General features: G+C 35.3%; 2 protein-coding genes across 2 annotated transcripts; both read left to right on the top strand.

Annotated features, from left to right (window-relative positions):
* The first annotated feature begins 2 nt into the window (after window positions 1-2).
* snx1a (sorting nexin 1a) lies at window positions 3-16682 on the top strand. Its single transcript, XM_079412603.1, has 15 exons — window positions 3-401; window positions 2174-2813; window positions 6807-6943; window positions 7254-7320; window positions 10357-10400; window positions 10489-10630; window positions 10717-10795; window positions 11707-11782; window positions 11997-12110; window positions 12917-13010; window positions 13234-13439; window positions 13960-14103; window positions 14239-14319; window positions 15212-15283; window positions 15373-16682. Exons 1-15 carry the CDS (start codon window positions 300-302, stop codon window positions 15421-15423), a joined length of 2049 nt encoding a protein of 682 aa, XP_079268729.1. The 5' UTR covers window positions 3-299; the 3' UTR covers window positions 15424-16682.
* Window positions 16683-18781: 2099 nt separating this feature from the next.
* snx22 (sorting nexin 22) lies at window positions 18782-26839 on the top strand. Its single transcript, XM_079412427.1, has 6 exons — window positions 18782-19021; window positions 24024-24212; window positions 25278-25372; window positions 25549-25587; window positions 25669-25736; window positions 25825-26839. The coding sequence occupies exons 1-6, from the start codon at window positions 18932-18934 to the stop codon at window positions 26016-26018; spliced, it is 675 nt and encodes a 224-aa protein (XP_079268553.1). The 5' UTR covers window positions 18782-18931; the 3' UTR covers window positions 26019-26839.
* Window positions 26840-26878: the final 39 nt, after the last annotated feature.

The following is a 26878-nucleotide window of genomic DNA, read 5'->3' on the forward strand; positions in this document are numbered from 1 at the left end:
GCACTTCCTCAACTGCCTATTTTTTTTTTACATATTTTCTTCGTGTAAAAATATAGATCTCCATAACGACTGAACTCAAGCGTGTTTTATTAAAAACAATTATCAAAGTGTATAAATAAAATATTATTTTGCAATACTTTGGGAGTGGTCTTGTAGGCGTAGGAGCAAACCCCGCCCCTCTTGACCACCAGGCGTCGCTGCTTCTCTCTCTCTCTCTCTCTCTCTCTCTCTCTCTCTCGCTCTCTCTCTCCGCTTGTAAAATAAAGTTTTTCCGTGTGTGAGTGTGTGTGGAGCTGAAGATGGCGGCCAGCTCGGAGCGCAGTCCTCCGCCTTTCCCGGACTCAGAGGAGCCCGAGCTGCTGGAGGACAGCGACGAGGGCGCGGATGCGTTCACAGGAACGGTGAGTAACGGAATTAAACGCGTTTATAAAGCTAAAGCTGTTTACGTCACACACACCGACAGAGAGAGAAGAAGACCGATCACATTCACTTCTCTGACACCCTCAGATCTGCCTGTTCTTCTTCTTCAGCTCTGCTGCTTTACACGGAGTTTAATGCAATCATATTTGCGTAATGATTTAATAAAGACCCCTTTTTCATCATCTCCTCAGATTTGGTCCTTCCGCAGGGTTAAATAGATCTGAGTTTAGGCCTGCATGTGACATGCTTAACTTCTTGAAGGACTCTTGTTGTTCAGTAAATAATATCAGAAGGAGTGTGACCCAGTTTTCCAAACTATTAGAGAGTGTGTGTAAAATCAACATGTTATGTCTAATAAAGGAAGTGTGGCGGTACATTAACTTGTTTAAGCAAAACCACCCAACAGACTGTAGTTAAGAGATTTTTATACGTGTAAAATATGCATATGTGCATGCATGCAGAGCAAAACTAAAATAACTAAAATATGAGTACTGGGAAGGCAGATCTGTCTCTAATGAATGAGTCAATATTTACCTAGTGTAATAATTCCAGTCTTCTCAGGTCAAAGTACTGATGGTGTGATCATGTGAGTGAACATCTCAATGCCTTTTTTCCCATAGCAAGCTTTGGAAGATTTTGCTGTGTGGGAAGGAATGTACAGTTGATGTTTGTGAGGGTGGATTGGTGGTTAAAGATCTGGTAACTGGAAGGTTGAAGGTTTGAACCCAGCGTGGGTTGATTCATGAGCTGAAGCACTTAACCCTGGCGGATTGCCCTTTAAGGATTTTTAGAAGACGCTTTGGATGATTTTCATAAATCACTTCTATTGATATATTTTAAACCACCAATTGTACAAATGCATAAAATAATAAACACTAAAATGCTAAATATTTGACAAATTATATAATGTATAATTACTGTTACAGTAATAAACATTTGGGTGGAAAATGTTCTTAATGCAAGCATAGTGCTAAAATAGGTTTATTTATTAATTCATTCATTCAGCCAATTGTACAAATTCAGAAATGCATAACAAATACTAACATGATAAATATTTTACAATTTAAATCATGTAATTCTGTTACAGTAATGAGATTTTGGTTGGGATAATGTGCCTAATTTTCAATACAAAAAATAAACTTTATTTAATTTTTAAATCACCAATTGTACAAATACATAAAAATAACAAATACTAATATTCTAAATATTTACAAATTAAATACTGTGTGTAGTTACTGTTATAATAATGAGAATTTGGTTTGGGAAAATGTGCCTAATTTTCAATGCAAACCAACATGAAATAACAAATATCTGTAATAACCTGATAAATTACTGTCACAATAGTGAAAGCATTAAATAGCATTAAAAATAAACATTTAATTTAGTTGTTTATTTTAAATCATCAGTTGTAGAGACACACAAATACATAAAATACCAAATACTAACTTGATAAATATATAATTACTGTTACAATAATAAGAATTTGGGTGGAACATATGCTTGCTTTTCAATGCCAAATAAAATAATAAAAATTAAAATAGATTCCTTTATCTATTTAGTGGTGAACTTTAACCAGGCATATTTTTTGAGATTCAGCCTAAAAATGTTTAATGTATTTAATTAAATTCCATGCCAGATGGAAAAGTATTGCACAGGCTGTTGAATACAATCTAATCTTGTTTCAGCTCATAATAAATATATTTATAGTAATTTTACAACATTAGCTCTATAATCATTTCTGTGCTGTTCCTAGTCAATCTCAGAGATGGATTCTCCGTCACCGGACTCAACCAGATCTCCTAAAGACATCTTCAACGAGCTACCAGAAGACATCTTCAGCGATCCTCTTAGCAACATTAACTCTGAACCCCAGAAGAAAGTAGACACCAAGATCCCTTCACCTAGTAGCGATGAGGCCGTCGACCTGCTCAGCGATCCGCTGGACGATGATAGCGAAGTAATTAGTTCACCCGAGGGCCAAAATCCCATGCCAGATCTCTTAAACGAGCCTGTTGAAGCACCAAAGTCCGATGTCCTTGGTGAACCGGCTGTGCACAAAAACGCAGCCCGACAGCAGGATATTTTCGAAGACCCTCCAAAGGGCAGCAGCAAAAGCTCTTCCGTCAAGAAAGCAGCAAGCGCGGAGCTGTTCGATGAGGAGGATCTGTTTGAGGAGCCACCAAAAGTTGTGATGAAGAAGCCTCAGCCTTCAGGACCACCTGTCGATGTTTTCACAGAGGTGAAATCACACGTGAAGGTCAAGCCCCTGGTTAAAGACGACCCCACGGATCTGTTCACAGAGGAAGCCTTGACGGCACCTGCCCTGAAACCCTCCGCCAGCAGCAGCTCCAGGGCCAACGGGGTTCACTCTGAGGAGCAGGATCTCTTCTCAGGTACGACACATTTCACCTGTGACACCAGATCATAACTGTGGCACTTCTGAAACCTAATAAACTGCCTACATATAGTCAGCAGTTTTTGGGCATTGTAGGTATGTGAGACTGTTCGAATTGGTGTTAATTTTGCTATTTTCAATTTTAGTCTTAAGGTCATTGCACACTGAGTACGAAATTTTCCTGTCAAAATGCATGCTATGGATGCATTTTTTTATGATGGACGAAAGTTTCGGAGGCATTGTGTAAACGTGATTGATATAACGTGAGGTTGTATTTATTGTGTGAAAATTTCGGACTCTGTGTGCAATGACCTTTAGTCCCGTGTTAAATCTCCTAGTTTTTATCATATTTAGTCAACCTTATCCTATTTAGTTTTGGTCAAATTTTAGTTTCAAATTTTGGTTTAATTTTAAAAATTAATAATAAAATTATTATTAATTAACCGTACAGCAGTATTAATTTTGGCAGCCGTTTTTAGTTTAGTCTTGGTCTTACTCAAAAATACATTTTAGTTATCATATTTTATCAACCTTGTCCTGTTTCTGTTTAGTCAAGTTTAAGCCACGAAATGTAGGCTGTGAGCATTTTAGTCAGATTATAGTCAATGAAATCTTTTCGTCATACTGTATAATGGTTAAACTGATGAAAAATATTATTATTTTTTTAGATTTTTATTATTTGCAAAACACTGGGCAGAAAATGTATCCTTGTAACAGCGATGCTCTGATTTGGGGATTTGAACTCGTGATATCTGGCAGCGGCACTCATGAAAGCGCTTGTAGTAGAGGCGTGTAGAGCAGTCCGCAATAACATTTTGTCTTTTTTTTGATGAAAATAAAAAGAGGTTTTTGGAAAAGTTTTTATTTAACTAAAAAAAAAAAATTATTTTAGTCATCCCCTTCTTCGTCTCATCTTAGTCATGGGGAAAAAAGCTCATCAACAAACATTTTTCATCTTCCAATTTCACTAAAAATGAATGTTACCCCATGATTTACTCACCTTCAAGCCATCCTAGGTGTATATGACTTTCTTCTTTCAGACGAATAGCTAGATTGCTAGCGTAAGCTAGAGGTTTTGGTCTATAAAGTTGCAAATATGGGTATTTTCTTACACAAATGCAGTGATTCGCTTCAGAAGGCCTTTATTAACCCCCTGGAGCCATGTGGAGCACTTTTTATGATGGATGGATGTGCTTTTTTGGTCTCGACCCCCATTCACTGCCTTTAAAAAGCTTGGAAGAGCCAGGACATTTTTTAAAATAACTGTGATTGTATTCATCTGAAAGAAGAAAGTCATAGACACCTAGGTTGGCTTGAAGGGGAGTAAATCATGAGGGGGTTAATTTTCATCTCTTGAACCGTCCTGGACATAAACAGCATTTTTGAGCATCATATGTACTGTTACTGTCCATCGACTGTCCACCCAAAAATGAAAATTGTCATTTACTCACCTTCATGACATTCCAAACCTGTAATAATTTAGTTCAACACAAATGAAGATATTTTTAATGGAGCTTCTGTTTGAGATAACTGATGTGTGCTCAATTCATATGGATTAGTTTTTATGATCTTTTAATTACCTTTTTGAAGTTTCAAAGTGGTAGTTGTGTAGACTGTGAATGGAGGGACAGAAATCGCTCAGATTTCATTAACACTATCTTTAATTTGTGTTCTGGGTTTGAAATTACATGTGGGTCAGGAAATGATGACAATTCTCATTTTTGGGTGAACTATTCCTTTAATTTGAGTCTCGAAACTAGGGCTGAATGATTTTGGAAAATAATAATTTGTTTTGTTTTTTATACCAATATTGCGATTTTAATATGCAATTATTTTGAAAGCTCTTTATGTTCTGTATTATTCAACAAAGACAAGCAATAAATCATTGTATAGTATGACCAACACAATGTTAGATAGATTAGACATTAGATAGACATAAATATTCTTTTCTGTAGCCAGGCCTATATGTTACGATGAAATTAGGTGATGCATGAATTGATATGAATGACATTTGTATTTAACAACTAGAAGCATAGTAGTATATTGACTGATTTGTTGAACTTCCAGCCTTGTAAGCATGTAGGCTAATAATTATGACAACATAAAGCACTGAAAAATAAGCCTGGTGTAAACATTAATATGAAAGTCAGTAAAAAATCACACAAACTAAAGTAGATATAAAAACAGATCTACCACGCTATTTAGGTAATTCAAAGTCACTAATAAACATATGTAAACGTGGATTGCACTTTTTAAACACTCTCTTAACTTTGGACAGACTTTAAATAAGAATATATATATAACCTTATTATATATATATATATATATATATATATATATATATATATATATATATATATATAGGCCTATTATCGTAAGGTCAAAGTCTTCAGTAATGAAATGTTACTCCGCGTGCTAGGGTTGCCAGGTTTTCACAACAAAACCCACCCAATTGCTGCTCAAAACTAGCCCGATCGTGTTTCGAGGGAGTCCGCCGGTAAAAATTGCATTCTGAGGGGTAAAATACACATTTTTTTGGAGGGGTTCCCCTGGTTAGATTCGCACTCCAGGGGCTAAATATCACGTTTTTAGTGGAAAACCACGGACCTGGCAACACTGTAGCGTGCCATCTTGATGCTTCCTCTGAAGACTGCTTAGATGTGTTCGAATTGAAGCGATCGGTGTGTGTGAAAGTACCTCGAGAGCTATAAGAGAGCGGACGTCTCTTTATGCTTTCTCTCGCCGGTACTTTGATGTCATACACCGATCGATCTTCAAGTCGCGTGTCACGTGACAGTGTAATCGCAGCCTCTGCGGTTGAAAAATCATGTTTTTTCATATCGCAATATTATCGCAAATGCAATTAATCGTTCAGCCCTACTAGAAACCCTGAGTTGCTAACCTAGACAGCATTTTTGTGCATCAGTTCAGTTTGTTTAAAAACATAGCTACCTTCCTAGACAACATTTTTAGGTATTGTATGTGCGCTTGAACATTTTGTTTCCAAACCTAGTGTGCTGCCTACCTAGACAACTTTTTTGAGCATCATAGACAATATTCAGATGTTCAATTTGAGTCTCAAAACCTTAAGAGACCAAAACCATTTTAGACGTTTTTAGATTTGTTTTTCAAAACTTGGCTACCTTCCCATATGCATTTTTGGGCATCACATGCAATTTGTTTTTCGAAACCTTGCGAGCTGCCTACCTAAACAGCATTTTTGGCCATCATTGGCATAAACCTATTTATGCTCCTTTCCAAGACATTTGAATGTCATATATACATTTAAATGTTTGATTTAAGCTCCCAGACAACATTTAGTCCTTCACAGGGATATCAGTCCTTGATTCATGTTTTAGGACTCGGTGAGGCACAATTAAAGGTTCAAAACAAACATTTGAACCAGTGTTTTTATTGTTAACTAATAGTTTTTGTTGATTTAAATAAAGCTGAAAAAAATTAAAAACTAGAAATGAGGAATCTTGCTTTGGTAGCTAACTGACTTAAGTTTAATTTGAAGTACTAAAATTAAAACAGGCTAACGATGATGACAAAAGCACATTACACAAAATTACTAAAACTTACCCTAAAATTAAAATTATTCAAGTTAATAAGTGCTATCATAGTATACAAGTAATAATAAAATAGCACTGAATTTCTGTAGGGTTTTCAGGCTTAGTGTTTTTTCTGCAACAAAACCTTTTCCTGCTGACTCTTTTTACTGGCGCACATATTGTATGAACAGGAATGCATGCACATCACTTTTGAGTGATGGATGATGAATTTGCTTTCTCAGCGTTGACTCAGGATGGGGAAAAGGAATTCCTCCGTGACCTTTACCCTTTCACCCTGCGTTATGTTGCTGATGGAATGTATTTTGTGTGTGTGTGTGTGTGTGTGTGTGTGTTTGTTCTCTATGCTGTGTGTGTTGCACCATCTTTTTAGTTTTATTGAATACATAAAATACACTTTCTCCCACTGTTTTTCTCAGAAGCTACAGTGGAGTTGTCTCTGGACAGTCCTTTAAATGACCGCAAGAAGAAAGACGCTGTGAAACCGTCAGTATCGGCTCCTGCCGCACCTGTAGCCAGCAGCTCCAGCAAAGCTCCGGCCAAAACCCTGGAGGAGGTGACTCCCTGAACTTATAAAGAGCTTGGGAATTGGCTGTTTAAAAAAATAATGCTGAAACAGAATGATGTTTGATTTCTTTAATGATCAAGTTCACATGCATTGACTCTCTTACTCTGATTATTTTTAATGAATCAGTCGAAAAGACTCATGAATCAGTCTTAAACTCATGCGTTATTTATTGTTTGATCTAAAATTCACTTGCGCACCAGATTGATTGAAATATACTTAAAGAATCAAATGCAGTCTGAATCAACCATATTTGTTAAATTTCCCATTTCTTTTTTCTGTTTCCTTTTTTCACATAAAGCTGGAGGAAGAGGAAAGTGAGGACAAGTTTGATCTGAACATTTCTGTCACAAATCCAGAGAAAGTCGGTAAGATCGTCCTCTGCTGTGACAGCAGGGTTTAACTTTCTAATGTCTTTTTTTTTTTTTTTAGGCTTTTGAGGATTAATACCGTGCTCATAAAACATTTGTTTAAAATAGTTTTTAAAGCCAGTAGTTGGCTGCGTTTGCAGAAAACTGGAAACTGTTATCTTATGAGGTGAAATTGTTCTAATTAAGGATCTGAGTCACTGATACGGCTGTCTGGAGCTTCCTCTTTTTGCCCTGTGCCAGCTAGTTTTCTTTTCCTGTTCTTCTCCTTTTTTTTAAAGGCATGGTGTTACTGCAATGTCTAAAATCAGCACTAAATGTTAAAGGGAGGATGTGTAGTATTTCAGTTTGCTCAACTACTGACTGTTTGGCTATGACATTATGGTTTTATAGAAAGCTATAGAGAAGATGCGAAGAGTTTTGGTTGTTTGTTATTCAGCAGACGCTGATTATTATCTAGTTACAATTGCAGAAATACATTTGCTTTGGAGAATCTGTTTAGCGTAGATCCTATAGTAAAACCAGAAATCTTGTTCTTTTGAAGTTAAGTTACATTTAAATATGTAAATCTTGAGTGGTTCAATGGTAAAATCTTTTTTTTTTTTTTTTTTCATTTTGTTTATGCAGGACCCTATGAAACGTGTTTTATTATATAAACAGTATCTCACAGAAGTGAGTACACCCCTCACATTTTTGTAAATATTTTATTACATCTTTTCATGTGACAACACTGAAGAAATGACACTTTGCTACAATGTAAAGTAGTGTGTATAGCTTGTATAACAGTGTAAATTTGCTGTCCCCTCAAAATAACTCAACACACAGCCATTAATGTCTAAACCGCTGGCCATAAAAGTGAAATCGGGGCCAATTAGCCATTTTCTCTCCCTGGTGTCATGTGTTACAAGGTCTCAGGTGTGAATGGGGAGCAGGTGTGTTAAATTTGGTGTTATCGCTCTCACTCTCTCATACTGGTCACTGGAAGTTCAACATGGCACCTCATGGCAAAGAAATCTCTGAGGATCTGAAAAAAGAATTGTTGCTCTACATAAAGATGGCATAGACTATAAGAAGATTGCCAAGACCCTGAAAATGAGCTGCAGCACAGTGGCCAAGACCATACAGCGGTTTAACAGGACAGGTTCCACTCAGAACAGGCCTCGCCATGGTCGACCAAAGAAGTTGAGTGCACGTGCTCAGCGTCATATCCAGAGGTTGTGTTTAGGAAATAGACGTATCAGTGCTGCCACCATTGCTGCAGAGGTTGAAGGGGTGGGGGGTCAGCCTGTCAGTGCTCAGACCATACGCCGCGCACTGCATCAAATTGGTCTGCATGGCTGTCGTCCCAGAAGGAAGCCTCTTCTAAAGATGATACACAAGAAAGCCCGCAAGCAGTTTGCTGAAGACAAGCAGACTAAGGACATGGATTACTGGAACCATGTCCTGTGGTCTGATGAGACTAAGATAGACTTATTTGGTTCAGATGGTGTCAAGCGTGTGTGGCGGCAACCAAGTGAGGAGTACAAAGACAAGTGTGTCCTGCCTACAGTCAAGCATGGTGGTGGGAGTGTCATGGTCTGGGCCTGCATGAGTGCTGCCGGCACTGGGGAGCTACAGTTCATTGAGGGAACCATGAATGCCAACATGTACTGTGACATACTGAAGCAGAGACTGGGCCGCAGGGCAGTATTCCAACATGATAACGACCCCAAACACCTCCAAGACGACCACTGCCTTGCTAAAGACGCTGAGGGTGAAGGTGATGGACTGGCCAAGCATCTCTCCAGACCTAAACCCTATTGAGCATCTGTGGGGCATCCTCAAACAGAATGTAGAGGAGCGCAAGGTCTCTAACATCCACCAGCTCCGTGATGTCGTCATGGAGGAGTGGAAGAGGACTCCAGTGGCAACCTGTGAAGCTCTGGTGAACTACATGCCCAAGAGGGTTAAAGCAAGTGCTGGAAAATAATGGTGGCCACACAAAATATTGACACTTTGGGCACAATTTGGACATTTTCACTTAGGGGTGTACTCACTTTTGTGGCCAGCGGTTTAAATGGCTGTGTGTTGAGTTATTTTGAGGGGACAGCAAATTTAAACTGTTATACAAGCTGTACACTCACTACTTTACATTGTAGCAAAGTGTCATTTCTTCAGTGTTGTCACATGAAAAGATATAATAAAATATTTACAAAAATGTGAGGGGTGTACTCACTTCTGTGAGATATTGTGTGTGTGTGCATATATATATTTATTTATTTTTATTTTTTTCAACAATTCTTCTGGATTCTTTTTTTTTTTTCAGTTTAAATTTTTCTAGATTCCATTTTTAATGGTTAAATTCAGTTTTGGTAATCAGAAAGCATGTCTACTTAATTGAAATCATGAAATTTACACAGTTTAATGGCAGTTTATTGACAGTATAACAGAAATTAAATTTTTAGGGCCCTTTCGAAATCTGTTTACTTTTTCAAAATTCTGTTTTCTTTTTTTTTTTTTTTATTTAAATGTTTTGATTTCATTTTAATGACCAAAATCATGTTTAATCAACCGAATTCATAAAACTTGAACAATTTTAATAATTTATAATTGTTTTGCATTTATAGGGCTCTATCAAATGATTTATTTTGAATATTTATGTGTTGTTTATATAAATATTTCTCGATTCCATCTGCATTTTCTCTCTTGCTGAGATCAAAGGGCCTTATTTACACTAGTTTGCTGGTTTAACCTGGTCTTGTGGCCTGGAGAAACAGGTGTTTAGCTGGTTTAGTCTGAAAAGCTGACAGCTCTTCTAAAACTAGCGAACCAGAAAAATCTTGGAGACCAGCTTTGGCCGGTTAAGACTTTTGACGACAAAAGAGCAGGATCATAAAGCATCTCAGCTACTTGAGACTAGACCTGTGACTTTTGTATAACCAGCCCTAATATTTAAACATTTACATTAGCAGCACATGTGTTTTACGATATGGTTTTATTTTGGTTCATTGGATTAGTTTTGTTCATGTGAGCTGATTTTCTCTCTTCTCCTCACAGGTGATGGTATGAATGCTTATATGGCCTACAAAGTTTCAACACAGGTGATTTTCAGTCTCTTTAATCATCCTGTTCACACTAACACACAATATGACACAGTCTAAATCTCACCATTTTCTCATTGTTTCCCAGACGTCGTTAACCATGTTCCGTAGCAAGACGTTTACCGTCCGCAGACGTTTCAGTGATTTCCTGGGATTGTATGAAAAGCTATCGGAGAAACACTCACAGAATGGATACATCGTACCTCCACCACCAGAGAAGAGCATTCTGGGTAAGAACTTGCTCTGCTAATGCATCAGATCTGATCTGATTGTGAATACGTGGCTGATTCTGAATAAATGTGCGTGGATTTGACAGGTATGACGAAAGTAAAAGTTGGGAAGGAGGACCCATCGTCAGCAGAGTTTGTGGAGCGGAGGAGAGCTGCTCTAGAGAGGTTCGTCACTCAAGATGACATTGGTTCTTATCTAGGTGCTCTGAAGTAAATTGCTGAATCCTAATTCTTCTCTGACTTTTTGTCTTGATCAGCCAGAGTTGTCAACAGTGTGGCATGTCAGAACTTTTTGTCACTCATTCGGTTTCTCTTTTCATTACATTGCGCTAAGTTGCCCTGCCTCCAATGAAATCTTATAAAACTATTAAATCAAAATGCTGCTAAACAGGATTTTAATTTTAATTGGGACTGAAAAATGACTTAGGCTGGATAATATAATATAATATAATATAAAAATACTATTGTAGAAGTAATTAATATTAATGCATATATTTTAATTAATGTAGACAGAGAAAAATAAGTAGATTGGATAATACAATATTAACATTAATTACTACTAACATTGTATGTTTTTCACAATAACGAGGACAGAAAAATTACTTAGATTGAATAATATAATGCTAATAGTAATTAATATTAATAAATAAAAAGTAAAGTATTATATACATATTGATATTAATTACTACAAACATTGAATGTATTTTTTTGTCCTCATTAAAATTAAATTATATAATATTTAATCAAGTTACCTTTTTTATAGTGCTTTATACAATAAAATATTAATTACAATTAACATTAGATTATTTGATAATATTTTGTTATTATCTAATCTAATGTTATTGATTATTTAGATTGGATTATATAATGTAATACTATTTTAGTTGTAATATATATTTAATTTGTAATGAAGACAGAAAAATTACTTTGAATTATATAATTGTAGTAATTAATATGTATTTTAATTTTAAACAGAAAAAAATATTTTTTTTCTGTAATCTAAATGTCAGTTGTAGTATTTATTATTGTATTTATGTCACTACTTTAAAATGCGAGGCTTGTTTGTGTTGTTGCAGATATCTTCAGAGGGTTGTGAGTCACCCGTCTCTACTGCAGGATCCTGAAGTGAGAGAGTTTTTGGAGAAAGAGGAGGTGAGACAGCTTCTGTTTAGTGACCTAAAAAATAAAATGTTTAATTATTCAGCACATTCAACTGCAAAATTCAACATTAGCATAAACCTTTCCTAAGAGAAGTGCCTTGCAAATGTTTATCTGTCTATTCCTTACATGCAGAAACATCAGCTTTGCTGTTTGTAATGAAAATTCAATGGTGTGTGTTGTGTGTGTGTGTGTGTGTGTGTGTTAGTTACCCAGAGCAGTCAGCACACAGGCGCTGAGTGGAGCCGGCTTTCTTAAAATGCTCAACAAAGCCACAGATGCTGTGAGCAAGATGACCATCAAGATGAACGAACAGGATGTGGTGAGTGGAATAGCATGAAAGTCTAACCCACACTGATCTCCTCTTTACAGAGGTTGAGGCTTAAAGAGAGAGTTCACCCAAAAATAAAAATTGTGTCATTAATTACTCACCCTCATGTCGTTCCAAACCCGTAAGACCTTCGTTCATCTTCGGAACACAAATTAAGATATATTTGATGAAATCCGAGAGCTCTCTGACCCTCCATAGGCCACAATGTAATTACCACGATCAAGGCTCAGAAACGTAGTAAGGACATCATTAAAATATTCCATGTGACATCAGTGGTTCAACCTTAATTTTACGAAGCTACAAGAATACCTTTTGTGCGCAAAGAAAAAAAAAAGACGAATTTATTCAACAATTTGTTTCCTCCATGTCACCCTGGCGCTATTTTGGAGAGTATCACATACGTAAACAATGTATGCTGTTCTGTGTCAGCTGTGCCACGAAATTAATTGTTGAATAAAGTCATTTTTTCTCTTTGCGCACAAAAAGTATTCTCGTAGCTTCGTAAAATCACGGTTGAACCCCTGATGTCACATGGATTATTTTACCGATGTCCTTACTACGTTTCTGGACCTTGATCGTGTAAGGATCCTTGCTGTTTATGGGAGGGTCAGAGAGCTCTCAGAATGCATCAAAATATCTTAATTTGTGTTCCGAAGATGAACGATGGTCTTACAAGTTTAGAACAACATGAGGGTGAGTAATTAATGACAGAATATTCATTTTTGGGTGAATTATCCCTTTAAAAACAACCTAAAAATGAAACCGAATATAAATCTCTGTGTGTGTGTTGGTTTCAGTGGTTTGACGAGAAAATCCAGGATGTAGAAAATGAAGAACAGCATATGCGGAAACTTCACATCATGGTGGAATCGCTTGTCAATCACAGAAAAGGTCAGAAGTGCAAACAGTCAGTTTCAGATTTTAAAAATTAGCTGAAATTTTCATCTAAATGTGGATTTTTTTTTTTTTTTTTTTTTTTAAATGTAGTGCAACCCATTTTATTTCTGTAATGTGACCTCTGTAATGAGTGAAACACAATATTTATTGATAAAAACTAGGACAAGGCTTTATTTTACCCACCATAACTTGATTGGATGATGAAAATGTGATTCAGAGTTGTCTGGGAACACGGCTGTGTTTGCGAAGAGCGTGGCGATGTTGGGCAGCTCGGAGGACAACACGGCTCTGTCGCGAGCTCTGTCTCAGCTGGCCGAGGTGGAAGATCGAATCGAGCAGCTCCATCAGGAACAGGCCGCCAACGACTTCTTCACCTTCTCAGAGCTGCTGGCCGATTATATACGGCTGTTGGGAGCCGTCAAGGTACAGACACACACAGAAGAAAACTGCTTCAGAGCATAGTTATTGTGTTGTTTGTTTGAGTCTTTTAAGATTTAGCTGGATTGTCCAAATATGTGTGTGTGTTTTATATGTATATATGTATGTGTATGTATGTATAAAATGTTGTTGTTGAAGATTCTAATTTTAACAATTTTTAAAATATTTTTAGCAATGCAATATAAATCAGTTTATATGTATTTATTTATTATTACATTTTATTTGACAAATAATTATTAATAATATAAACCAATATGTAAATCCATAACATGTATCATGATGCTAAAATGTTTAGTCTTGGAGAAATATATCTACAATTATAATAAAATAAATGATTAAAAAATAAAGTATTATTATATTTATTATTATGATGATTATTTCTCGCATATAAATCTGTATGTATCTTAATTATGAATCTTGTTCCTGTTGTAACACCATAAGATTTCAGTCATACCTTCCAATCCTTAATACATCCTATTAATAATAATAATATTGTGTTTGTCAGGGTTGTTTTGATCAGAGAATGAAAGCGTGGCAGCGCTGGCAGGACGCAGAGAACATGCTGCAGAAGAAGAGAGAGTCTGAGGCCAAACTCCTGTGGGCCAACAAACCTGAAAAACTCCAGCAGGCCAAGGATGAGATTGCTGAGGTAACTGCGCAAACATGCTTCTGTTTGTTTGGTGGAGGTTTTATAGACTCACTGCTGTTCTACAGATAAACGATAACATCTGTAACCTTAACAACTCCACTTTATAATGAGCCATCTCTTATTCTCGTCCTCCAGTGGGAAGCAAAAGTCACGCAGTACGAGAGAGAATTTGAGAGAATCTCAGCCACCGTACGGAAAGAAGTCATCCGCTTTGATGTGAGACCTGATTTCTACATTGATTTAAATATCAGCATTAAAGTAACCGTTCACCCAAAAATGAAAATTTGCTGACCGTTTACTCACCCTCAGGCCATCCAAGATGTAGATGAGTTTGTTTCTTCATCAGAATTAGCATTACATCACTTGCTCACCAGGGGATCCTCTGCAGTGAATGGGTGCCGTCAGAATGAGAGTCCAAACAGCTGATAAAAACATCACAATAATCCACTCCAGTCCATCAGTTAATGTCTCGTGAAGTGAAAAACTGCATGTTTGTAAGAAACAAATCCTTCATTGAGATGGTTTTAACTTCAAACTCTTGCTTCCAGCTAAAATATGAATCCTTAACATTGGTTCCTCCAGTGAAAAAATCTCTTCTTAATCAGGAGAGAAGTATACACCGATCAAGCACCATTTAAAAAAAGAAAATAGTTCAAAACAGTTCTTAACAAATATGTTGGTGGATTTTGATCTGAGAGGACAACAGGAGATCGACTTTTTCACTGGAGGAAGCGTTATTATGGATTATGGACAAGTATTTTAGCCAGAAGCAACAGTTTGAAGTTGAAAACATCTCACTGATGGATTTGTTTCTTACAGACATGCAGTTTTTCGCTTTACAAGATGTTAAATGATGGACTAGAGTCGTGTTGGTTACTTGTGGATTATTGTGATGTTTTTATCAGCTGTTTGGACTCTCATTCTGACGGCACCCATTCACTGCAGAGGCGAGTGATGCTACATTTCTCCAAATCTGATGAAGGATCAAACTCATCTACATCTTTGGATGGCCTGAGGGTGAATGCATTTTCAGCAAATTCAATTTTCCTACAAAACATTCTTCTCTTCAAAAAGACTTAACTATTCATTTTAATTTCTTTGCTAACAGAAAGAGAAAGCTAGAGATTTTAAGAGAAAAATCATCAAATATCTGGAGTCACTGCTGAACTCGCAACAACAGGTACAGAAACCTTGTTAATCATTTTATCTACCAAAATTGTGTTTAAAACACACACAATTCATATTTTGCTCTCTCTCTCTCTCCTCTAGCTGATAAAATACTGGGAGGCGTTTTTGCCAGAGGCGAAAGCAATCGCGTGAGGCGGCGTCCACGCGCAAACACACTCAACCGAGGCCTTTCTACACTCTTTACCTCTCGCCTATAAACCAAGAGAAATCACGCTGCAAAGGGAAATCATCTATCCGGCTGCTCGTTACTCTGATTGAGTTAGTAACCTGTATATTTTCTGTGTAATCTTCACCTTTATTTTCTTACTTTGTATCTTTATCGTTTGGGGGGGATGTGAACACATGTGGTGGCTGGGTGTCTTCCTCGTCTGTATGCAACCAAACCTTGTTACTCGTCAGCAGTGATGTCCGTGGTTTACACTAGAGGGTGCTCGTTGCTCGTTCATATACTTGCACAGTAAGAAAATTCCCATCAGGCTACTTTTTGTGACCAGTCAAGAAGTTTGTGCTAATTAGACAGGGTTTTCAGAGAGAAATAGTGACCTAGTTTGTCCATAATATTGGTATATACACTTAAACTCTATGAAGACATTGTATTTTGCAAGTAAAAGTTATTAGGGACTGTTGAAATAAAATGACTGAAACTGGCTGGATGTTGTAAACTGGCCAGTGGAAATGACAGGAACTGTATACATCAACACTTACACTCAGCCTGTTAGAAATTGATCAGTGATTTATTTTTTTTCTTCTTTTACGGGCTTATTGTTTTTACTCAAAGGATCATTTTAAATCTTCCATAGATTTCGGATCATGTTTCTACGTTCCGCATATAAATGCGCACTCCTAATGCGTTTTATATCAATATCAGTCTCTTTCACCTGGTCAAGCAGGAAGCCCAAAGCACTTCAGTCTTAAAGATGGTTTTTGTCCTTCAGAATTCCATTCCTTTTCGCTTAATTTACTTTGCATTTTCATTTGTAGACATTTATGCCAACATGTTATTATATTGTGTCAAACCATATTTGTGTTATCCACTTGATTCTGGCATGTTATAATAATTAATAAACTTTTGCTACGCTACTAATAATAATGATTAAATTGTTTCTACATCAGATTTAGTTTTTATACAGATTTTGCTGCTGTCAGAATTTGTAAGGCTGTTAGATTCATCGTCATTTATAACAGTTTGTTGTTTGTTTTTTTTAATTTGCTTTAGAAATTATATTTTGGGCCCTACTGTAATGACACTTTGAGCAGATGTTGACAGGTTTGACTTCACCATTAGGTGCCATAATAATCAAAAGTTTGTTTATTAGAAAAATGGGGGCAGATATTTTTTTTCACTATGGACACTTCTTTTGAGAAAAACAATAAAGATTTAATTACAAATATCAAGATTTTGATTTAATAGTCTTTTGTTGTGTGTGTGTCTGTGTGTGTGTGTCTGTGTCTGTCTGTGTGTGTGTGTGTGCCTGTGTGTGCCTGTGTGTGTGTGTGTGTGTGTGTCTGTGTCTGTCTGTCTGTCTCTGTGTGTGTGTCTGTCTCTGTGTGTGTGCCTGTGTGTGTGTGTCTGTGTCTGTGTGTCTGTCTCTCTGTGTCTCTGTCTGTGTCTGTGTGTGTCTCTGTCTGTGTGCGTGTCTGTCTGTGTGTGTCTGTGTCTGTCTGTGTGTCTGTGTCTGTCTGTCTGTCTCTGTGTGTGTGTCTGTCTGTGTGCGTGTGTGTCTGTCTCTGTGTGTGTGTGCCTGTGTGTGTCTGTGTCTCTCTGTGTGTCTGTCTGTCTGTCTCTGTGTCTGTCTCTGTCTGTCTGTGTGTCAACATTTGAAGTGGATCAAAACATTTAATCAAAGTTGTCCTAAAACCAAAATGTGTTCTTGTCTTAGGACACATTTTTTTGATCCACTTCAAATGACTACTTTATTTGTATTTATCATCACCAGTGTTATTTTACTGTTATGTAATATTATTTATGAATATTTAAATTGGGTTTTACTTTTTCAGTTTATATTTAAATTTTACTTGGAAGTTTTAGTAATTTTTAGATAGATCTATTTATCATTACCAGTGTATTTTTAATTTTTTTATATAATACAATTTATTAATATTTAAATTAGCTTTTATTTTCAGTTTATATTTAAGTTTTAGAAATCGTGCATTTTTCTTTATTATTTTTAGTAATTTTTTTCTTTTTTAATGATTTTAGTATTTTAAACATTTAATTTGATTTCTAATTTGTATTTTCATCTCTTATTTATATTTTATTTCAGCTTTATTTGAATAAAAAACCTTATAGATTTAGTTAATAACAACACTGATCATAACTGTTTGCATAAAATACTTTGGCTTTAATAAAACCTTGAGCCAAAAGATCCACAGTGGACTAAAAAAGGAAGTGATCCTGAAGTTCTTCCCTCTTTTAGTATTTGTTCTGTGATGAAAGCACCAGCTCCCATTTAATACTCTTATCGTAAATGATTGTTTCTGAGCTTTGATGAGACATTTTCATGTGACCTCATTGAAGGTGTACGGCAGTAAAATTATTACAGCTGCAGCGGAATTAATCTTTCACCAAAAGCCTTTGAACTATAAACTCATTAATCATTAAACTTTTCAGCTTGTTTATTTTCCAGCAATTTGTAGGTCCAAAAACTGTCCAGAGTTCATGATCAGTTGCTCTTTATGGATGAGAATAAACTCAGAGCACTGAATGAAACCGTAGGGATGAAGTGGGAATGCTGGGATAACACTTGAGCATCAGGAATGTGGGTAATCTTCAGACTGGAGTGTGTTTAGTCAGCAGTAAATGCATGAATGGTTGTGTGTCACGGGAAATCATGTGATTCTCATTTATTCTCCATTCAGACAGAAGAAATGAAGACATCAGGTTTAGTGCTGACCATCTGACCTTACTAAAATAGTCATTCTATTTGAAATACTTAGCAGTGTTAATATCGACCTTACAGTCAATATCATTCGTAGAAACTAAGAATAGACTATTTTAATGCACAAATGAATGTGCATAGAGAAATTACACAAATATCCTTTTACATAACTTCTCCGAAGTCTATAGAGTTTATTAAGGATGGGGAGTGTTTATAAATCTCTTTATATTTAACCCTCAAATAAAAAGGTTTTATTCTCTAGATGTTCAGAAAACACTGGTCTGAAGAATTAGTGTAATCTCCAGAGAAACACGCAGTTTTTACTCAAAAAGAAAAAGAACATTTGTGAGACGTCGAATTGCTTTTAGTTTACAATACAGCGGTGAATCGTGATTCGCTGGCGGGAGCAGGGGGCGGGACATTCTCATTCCAGAGAACATTTGATTGGACAAAAAAAATATAATTTTATTTAATTATTTTTTATTTTTTTTAACTCTCTGGTAGCTGCTTTACCTGTATTAGGGGTGTTTTTACTATTGTATTTTTTATTCAATACTATTTAATTAATAAATTAATAAACGCTTTACCAGGTGTTCAACAGTGTTATGTATGAACGGCTTTATTTCTCTCAGCTGTCTGTGTGTCTGTCTGTGCGTCTGTGTGTGTTTGTTTGGAGGAGGAGGAGCTCCAGCGGCAGATTGTTCCTCAGCGGATCATTCAGAGCACACGGATCTTCTTCAGTCCAGTCAGTGATCTTGGAGATGTTGGATCATCAGTGTGTGTCTCCAGTCATCGAGGTCTTTATTCCGTCTCTCATGAGGGAAGTGGACGAGACGGGAAAGTTGCGCAAAGTAAGTCAAACAGAAACTCAGGTTCCTCAGGGCTGTTATACTATATGCGTTTGCACGTGCTTTTGGCGTTGCAATTAATTTTGAAAGCTGATAATTATTATTAGTCATTCCGTGAGGCTTCCCAACTTATTATGGTAACCACAGGTGCACCCAAAATACCATACAGTTATTGCTGTTATTACTGTAAACGTATAGTGAATTAATCAGATATCAGTCTATCATTATATTGCAAAGATTGTATTGAAGATTCTGTAATCAGGTTATTCTTCATGCCATAATCTCTTAAATATAGGCTACTGTATGAGATGCACTGTCAACATTCTGTGACGCAAAAGGAAAATTATTGCTTAACTGTATTTGCCATTATAATATGTATTCTGTTTTAAATACATGCATCATAAAAGTTGGAAGCATTTATTCATTTAGCAGATAACACAACGCACTTTTATATTGTGGCAATGCTATTTATTTTTGTATTTTTTGTTCTAGGCTATTGCAACGTTGGTAGTAACAATGTAGAAATGTAATATGCAAGAGAGCTGTAGCAACATTGTTGCTCTACATTTAGATGACCTTCCGACTAGGGATGGATCATTTATTGTGCACTTATATTTTCAGCATGTTGGCATAACGTTAATAGAAGTTTTGTTTGCATTGTGACAATGCTCCAATTAGGAAACAACAAACTTTTTAAATGCAACAAAATAACAAGTGAAGTGCTTTCCTTAAAGATGTGTCTCCAGCGTATTCTAACGCCTAAGGAAAAATGACAACATATGTAATTCTGTAGAAGAGATGCACTCCAGCAGCTCTGTCATCACTTACAGGAATGAATGGAGCAGGAATATGACAGGACATGCTTGACACAGAACGTTTTGAAACATCTCGACTCATTTAAACGAGATCTGAATGTTTTTACTCTTGATTCTGGATGATTTGAGTGTTTTGCACCACTGCAAAATAAAACTATTAAAAAAGTAATTGCAATTTTTTGATTTCAGTTTTTTTCTTAGAATTGTGCTACAATTTTTAGCAGTTTATATCTCGCAATTGCAAGTTTACATTCCGAAATTCAGACTTTTATCTCCAAAATGTGTTAATAGCTCATAATTGTGAGTTAGCTTCTTCTATTTCTGAGAATTATGAGTTTATATCTCTCAATTGCTAGCTTCTAATTCAGACTTTTTTCACAGAATTTTGAGTTTATATATTTGATCAGTTGCGCATTTATCTTGCAGTTCTGACTTTTTTGCAATTCGGACTTTTTCACAGTATTTTGAATATACATCTCGCAGTTCAGACTTTTTTTTTATAGAGTTCAGAGTTTACATTTTACGATTATAACTTTTTTTCTCAGAATTTTGAGTTTACATCTTGCAGTTCTCAAAATTGCGAAGTTTATATCTCACAATTCTGACTTTATTTCATAGAATTCTGAGTTTACATCTTGCAATTGTCTTTTTTCCAGAATTTTGAGTTTACGTCTCACAATTCTGACTTTTTTCCTCACAATTTTGTGTGTGTATGTAGTCAGGTTAGGTGTCAAAAGGTTTGGGGGGAAAAATTAAAAATAAAACTGAATTGCGAGATGTAAAAAAAAAAAATGGAGAATTCTGAAATGTCACTGAAAATTGACTGAAATTGTGAGTAATAAAAGTCGCACTTGTGAGAAAATTAGTCAGAATTGTGAGATAAAAAGTCGCAATGACCTTTTTAATATTTTTAATTCCGTGGCGGAAATAAGCTTCCATAGATAAATAGTAGAACCAGTGTGTTGCGTGGAGACTGAGCCAGTTCTGTAGGACTGTCCAGCTGCAACCAAAACCGACCCAGCCAAGACTGAAGGAAAGAGAGTCACTGTGCTTTCAAAACACTTAAAAGATGTTTTGTGTGTGGTCTAGATAACACGATGCAGTCTTAGTTCATTTATCAGATCAGATGGAGCCAAATCAACTGACCAAACTAGAATGTGTGCAATTTACTCATTTTACTTCCATCATTCCCATCAGTGGATTTGTCCGGTTATTATCAGAAATGGATAACGTGGTCTGAACGTGGTCTGAATGAGAGGGTTTAACGGGAGCAGTTGTTTGTGCGTGATGCTAAAAGTAGAACAGCTAAATCACAGCTGAATCACAACCACACGGCAACATGCTGATGTCAGTCAAAGCTGTAATGCCAAACACACACTCACACCTGTCAGACTGAGCAGGCCATGAAAACATCTCTGAACACCAAGAGCGCTGTAGAACTTCAGAAAAATGGAGGTCGGAGGTCACAGTCGACAGAGATCAGTATTACTGTACTGGAGATGAATAGAGAAAGAGCGCTCTTTATCTTAGCGGAAATATCCAGCCCTGAATATCAGCAACAATGAGAGCTCTATAAGATCGAGAGAGGGAGAAACTGGGTTTAAAGCAAGTCCTTGTGACCCCGATAAACACAACACAATCTGGTGCCCAAAAGAGACATGTGTCTTCATTGTTAACCAGGAATGCTCTCCACCCGCCTGCACTAACTCACTTAAAGTCACTTCAATAAAGCTGGAATAGCATTCAATCAATTTAAAGGGATAGTTCCAACTAAAAATGACAATTCTGTCATTTACTCACCCTCATATTGTTCCAAACCCTCATATTATGTGAATCCGTCACTTATAATGATAAAAAAGTATTATAAAAGTACTATATATGGACTCTATGTCTTAAGTAGTAATAGCTTAACTAAAAATGGCTTACATAGCCTATATATCTTACATTTTATCATTTTTAATATTATAATAAATGTAGTAGGGAAAAGTCCATTAATATATAATATATTTAATTTTTTATTAAAATGTATTTAAGTGTATAAATATTACTTATACATTTATAACACATTTATTTACAAAACATTTATAGATCATATATATGTAGTATATAATACACATATTTTATACTGTAAAATAGTATTTTAGTATTATATGATTATTATTATTATTATTATATTAATAGTATTTTTTAAAGTTTATTTACATATTTATATTATAATATAAATAAATGTATATTTATATGAATTATATAGTATATATTTATAAACTTATATACATATTTGTGATCGACATTTGTATGGAAAAGTGCATTAGTATTGTAATATGTTGTATTTATATTTTTAATAAGTGTATTAATTTATATAAATGCACACGTATGGTGGTCAGTATTTTCTCTTTCATGTTATGGTAAAGAGCAGTGTGAACATTGTCTAACATCATCTTTTGTGATTAATGGGAAAAAGAACATCATACAGGTTTGGAATGATGGTAAAGGATTTATGATTATCATTTTTTTGGGTGAACTGTCCCTTTAAATTCTTGAATTACTCTTGATTCCGTCAGTTTTTTCAGTTCATATCGTTGCATAGATAGTTGCTATCACTGTTGAGCATGCTTGAGCACCGACTTGTTAAAACATGCTTGAGACACAAACATTTTTATTTCCCTCTCCCTCTCCCTCAGCCTCTATTTAGTGAAAAAAATATTACTGAGAGGCACTGAGAAGCGAAAGATTGAGCTCACAGTGAGAAATGTTTGGTGGAACTGAATGTTCTGTGTTCCTTTGTTATGGGTGGAAAACGGGAAACTGCTAATTCTCAGATCTGCTCACAATGTGGCCTAACCCCCCCCATGCACACAGACACCAAGGTTACACAGGCAAAAGAGTACTAACTCAAAGCATACTGTGTAGTATACACTCAATTCTGCATATTATGTTTTAAAAATAGTATTTAAAGTAGTGCCTGGGCAACGATTAATCGCGATTAATCGCATCCAAAATAAAAGTTTTGTTTATATAATATATGTGTGTGTACTGTGTATATTTATTAGGTATATATATAAACACACACACACAGTGTATATATATAGAAAATATTTACATGTATATATTTATACTCATATAATTTATATATAAATATATTTAATATATAAACATAACATATATTTCTTAAATATATACATGCATACACAGTATATATATATATATTATGTACACAAAAACTTTTATTTTGGATGCGATTAATCGCCCAGCACTAATTTAAAGTCATGTGACCTCATTTCAAAAATAGTTATTTTGTAATAGTTATTTCACATTTTTCATTTCTCTCCTCTCAGAGTGATAAAGTCAATAAATAAATGAAGTCAACAGCATGTTTTTTGATTCCCAATTTTTTTCTATGAACGGTCACTCACATGGAGCTCAGATTTATGACACTGCTAAACACTGTTGTTCTGTCAGGATCTCCAGAGAGGGAGGTTTTTTAGCATCACGTTGACATTTCTTTGTGTTGTGGACAATAACAACCCATGAGTCTTTATAAAGAGACACTCAATGCTTCAGGGTGTGATCTTACCTGAAGAACCGCCACACCTGTGCTGATTTAACCTGTGTAAACTCATGTGACCTATATTAAGACTAAACTGTTGCACAGTCATATGTGTCATTCACTGGGAATAGTCTTTGGTATTTCTGAATGATTTTTGATGGAAAGAAAAATTGAAGTTTGATTAATATTAAAGGGATAGTTCACCCAAAAATGAAAATTCTGTCATCATTTACTCACCCTCAATTAGTTCCAAACCTGTATGAATGTCTTTGTTCTGCTGAACACAAAGGAAGATATTCTGAAGAATGTGGGAAACAGAGCAGTTCTGGGGCACCATTGACTTCCATAGGATTTTTTTGTTTCCTACTATGGAAGTCAATGGTGCCCCAAAACAGCTTGGTTACAAACTTTCTTCAAAATATCTTCCTTTGTGTTCAGAACAAAGACATTCATACAGGTTTGGAACTACTTGGGGGTGAGTAAATGATGAGACAATTTTAATTTTTGGGTGAACTATCCCTTTAATACCTGCTGTTTTAACATGTCATGACCACGTTAGATGCTTTGGCTCCTCCTGCAGGCGTATAACTGTTCAAAGTCTGTTCTTCACAGGATTTATGACACAAGGTTTTATGTTTTTCAGCTCTTTAGGTTGGAGATTCTGTTCAATGGAAGGAAACACTTTGTTTTGCGGCGACACAGTGAATTTCAGACGCTTCACCGCAAGCTGAAGAAGATTCTGCGAGCTCCTGATTTCCCCAGTAAGAGAAACCAGCACCTGCGAACCAAACCGCTGGAGCAAAGACGACAGGAGCTGGAGGACTACATCCAGGTAGAGATATTTAGGGTTTATTTTATGTTGTTATCATTTTAGTGCTTTTATATCTTATAAAGTATTTATTATGCTATTACATAATTTTTGTATTTATTCATATTTTAGCTTTGTATTTTCAGAATACATTTTAATTTTAGTTTAGGTTTTAATAATTTTATTGTGTGATATGTTTTGATTTAGCTTTAATGTATTTTCTATTTCCATTTTAGTACTTAAACTTGTTTCAGTTAGTTGCAACATTTCTAATTTTTGTTTCATTTTTATGTGTACTTTTTTATTTTATTTATACCGAAATCAATTTTTAATAGTTTAAATAGTTCACAATAATATATTTTAAATAGTACTGATGGGGGGGTCATATTATGGGATACTGTCTTGTTGTTTTTACAACCAGAATGTGTGCACATTGTTAGTTTTGAACCTTTATGAAGACCTGTGTTCTTGGAAATCAGAGTATTCAATATATACAGAAAAATCACATATCAAGCACAGTATATGTGCAACATATCGCAAAAATATGAGTATTATGCTATTCCAAATATATAACCCTCATCGCCTTTTTTAGAAAGTAGATTAGAATGTAAATATGTGAAATAAAGATTAAGAAATTAATACTTTTATTCAACAAGAATGCATTAAGTTGATCAAAAGTGACAGTAAAGTAATTTTCAATTTCAAATAAATGCTGTTCTTTTGAACTTTCTATCCATCAAAGAATCCTGAAAAAACAGATATCATGGTTTTCACAAAAATATGAAGCAGCACAACCGTTTTCAACATTGATGAGAATAATCAGAAATGTTTCTTGCTGCAAATATTCAAATGATTTCTGAAGGATCATGTGACACTGAAGACAGGAGTAATGATGCTGAAAATTCAACATTACATCACAGCAAAAAATTACATTGACCATATTTTTCATTTTTCATCCTTATCTTATTGAACTTGTGACAGTGTATGAAAGTGTATTCTAATGTATTAAAATGTTGCAATATATCAATCATCATTTTAATATAATGTCTTACTGAGGTTGTAACTTGTTTTATTGCCTGCCATTTGCAGGAGATTCTGTATCGAACTGACATTGTTCCTCAAGAGCTCCTGGATTTCCTGCAGGTCAAACATTTTCATTCTGCGAGCAAGAACTGCAGCTCTGAGTATGTATTAAGACCAGATCTCCTCACTGGAGCACCATAATTGTAATTCAGCAATGAATCTAAATATTTACTAAGGAAATTAAGCTAATGAATTAACAATAACAATGAGTAAAACTAGTAATAATATTAAAAGTGCTTTCAGGCTTGTTTTTAATGCCCTAATTGTCATATTTCAGTGAAAACCAGTCAGATGACTGTCAAGAGCAGGGATACAGGTATGTTCATCCTCATCTCTTTTCACCTGTTCATAAAGTTAAACTGATTCTGAACAGACATTGTACCTTGTCTTCCTGTAGTTTTAAGTTATTCAATCAGCAAGTTGTTGGTTTCTCGGCTGACCCTTACCAGCTTGAATCCAGATCAGGTAAACCTTACAGATTACTGTGATTGTCATTACAGAAATGTTTTTTTTACATCCAAATGAAATGTTCTATCGTGGTAATTTCCCCCAGATCTCCCTGATATTGTGGTGGCTGGCGTCCTGCAGGGTTTGTACCCCAGAGACGTCAAAGTGAGTTTCAAAAAGAGCTGCGGTAAACCCAGGGGCCTCACCTGTGCACCAGAGCTGCCCGTGCATCCCAAAATCCCCATTATTACCATAAACAGAAGCAATATCAGCTCACTGCCGGAGTCACATAGAATATGAGTGCAATCGCTGCAGTGTTGCCTAGCAACTCCATCTGCTTTAAATGTGCCTTAGCATGTTTACATCGACTGAATTTTTCATCTTTAGATTTGTCATATTTTATCATGTGAATCTCACAAAAAGTCATTGTCATCTCAAAAGCTTAGTTAAAAAAATAAGACTATTTTTAGGAGCCCTGCCAACTGTACTATGCACAAAAACTAGATTTAAATGTAAATATTTAAAGCACAACTGAAATTTTGTCATTGCAATACAGTACTGAATTTAATTTATGCTAATTTTAAAGTTTTTTTATCACATTAAAATCAAGTTTTTGTGCTTAATTGTAATAGTCATAAAAATCTTTATGGACCTAAAAATAAGGGATTTAAACTTTTTTTCTCATTTATTTGGTGTTCATTTTAATTTATTTCAGAATTTTTTTAGGAGCCCTGCCAACCATATAAGGCACAAAAATATAGATCTAAATGTAAATAAAATCCAAATGCAGTTACACATCATTGCAATATGTTGTTCTGATTTTGAATTATACATTTTTAAAGTCTTTTGTTACCTTACTAAAATCTAGTTTGTGCTTAATTTCTATTGTCATAAAAATATTACATTTAAACTTTTTTTTTGCCTTAATTTCTTATGCATTCATTTGATATATTTCTGAAATATATATATTTTCTTTTAAATTTCAGTATAAATCTAAACTGGCCATTTTTTCATGAAATTTACATTGCAAACCCATGTTGTCACTGATTTTGTTTACTGTGCCATGATATGTACCTGTACTGTAAAACAACTTAAGCATTTTTATTAAAGTATTTCTGTTGAATAAAGAGAGTGTCTGATTTGTTCATGGTCAAAAAGAC

The sequence above is a fragment of the Barbus barbus genome (genome assembly GCF_936440315.1).
Source record: "Barbus barbus genome assembly, chromosome: 48".
Taxonomy (NCBI): domain Eukaryota; kingdom Metazoa; phylum Chordata; class Actinopteri; order Cypriniformes; family Cyprinidae; genus Barbus; species Barbus barbus.

What these genes read in the sequence shown, in the direction of transcription:
- snx1a (XM_079412603.1), top strand. Translation starts at nt 300, where the DNA reads ATGGCGGCCAGCTCGGAGCGCAGTCCTCCGCCTTTCCCGGACTCAGAG. An exon ending in CGGCCAAAACCCTGGAGGAG is followed by an intron (nt 6,944 to 7,253) that starts GTGACTCCCTGA and finishes TTTCACATAAAG; the next exon opens with CTGGAGGAAGAGGAAAGTGA. An exon ending in AAGAAGTCATCCGCTTTGAT is followed by an intron (nt 14,320 to 15,211) that starts GTGAGACCTGAT and finishes CTTTGCTAACAG; the next exon opens with AAAGAGAAAGCTAGAGATTT.
- snx22 (XM_079412427.1), top strand. Translation starts at nt 18,932, where the DNA reads ATGTTGGATCATCAGTGTGTGTCTCCAGTCATCGAGGTCTTTATTCCG. An exon ending in AGACGGGAAAGTTGCGCAAA is followed by an intron (nt 19,022 to 24,023) that starts GTAAGTCAAACA and finishes TATGTTTTTCAG; the next exon opens with CTCTTTAGGTTGGAGATTCT. An exon ending in AGCAAGAACTGCAGCTCTGA is followed by an intron (nt 25,373 to 25,548) that starts GTATGTATTAAG and finishes GTCATATTTCAG; the next exon opens with TGAAAACCAGTCAGATGACT.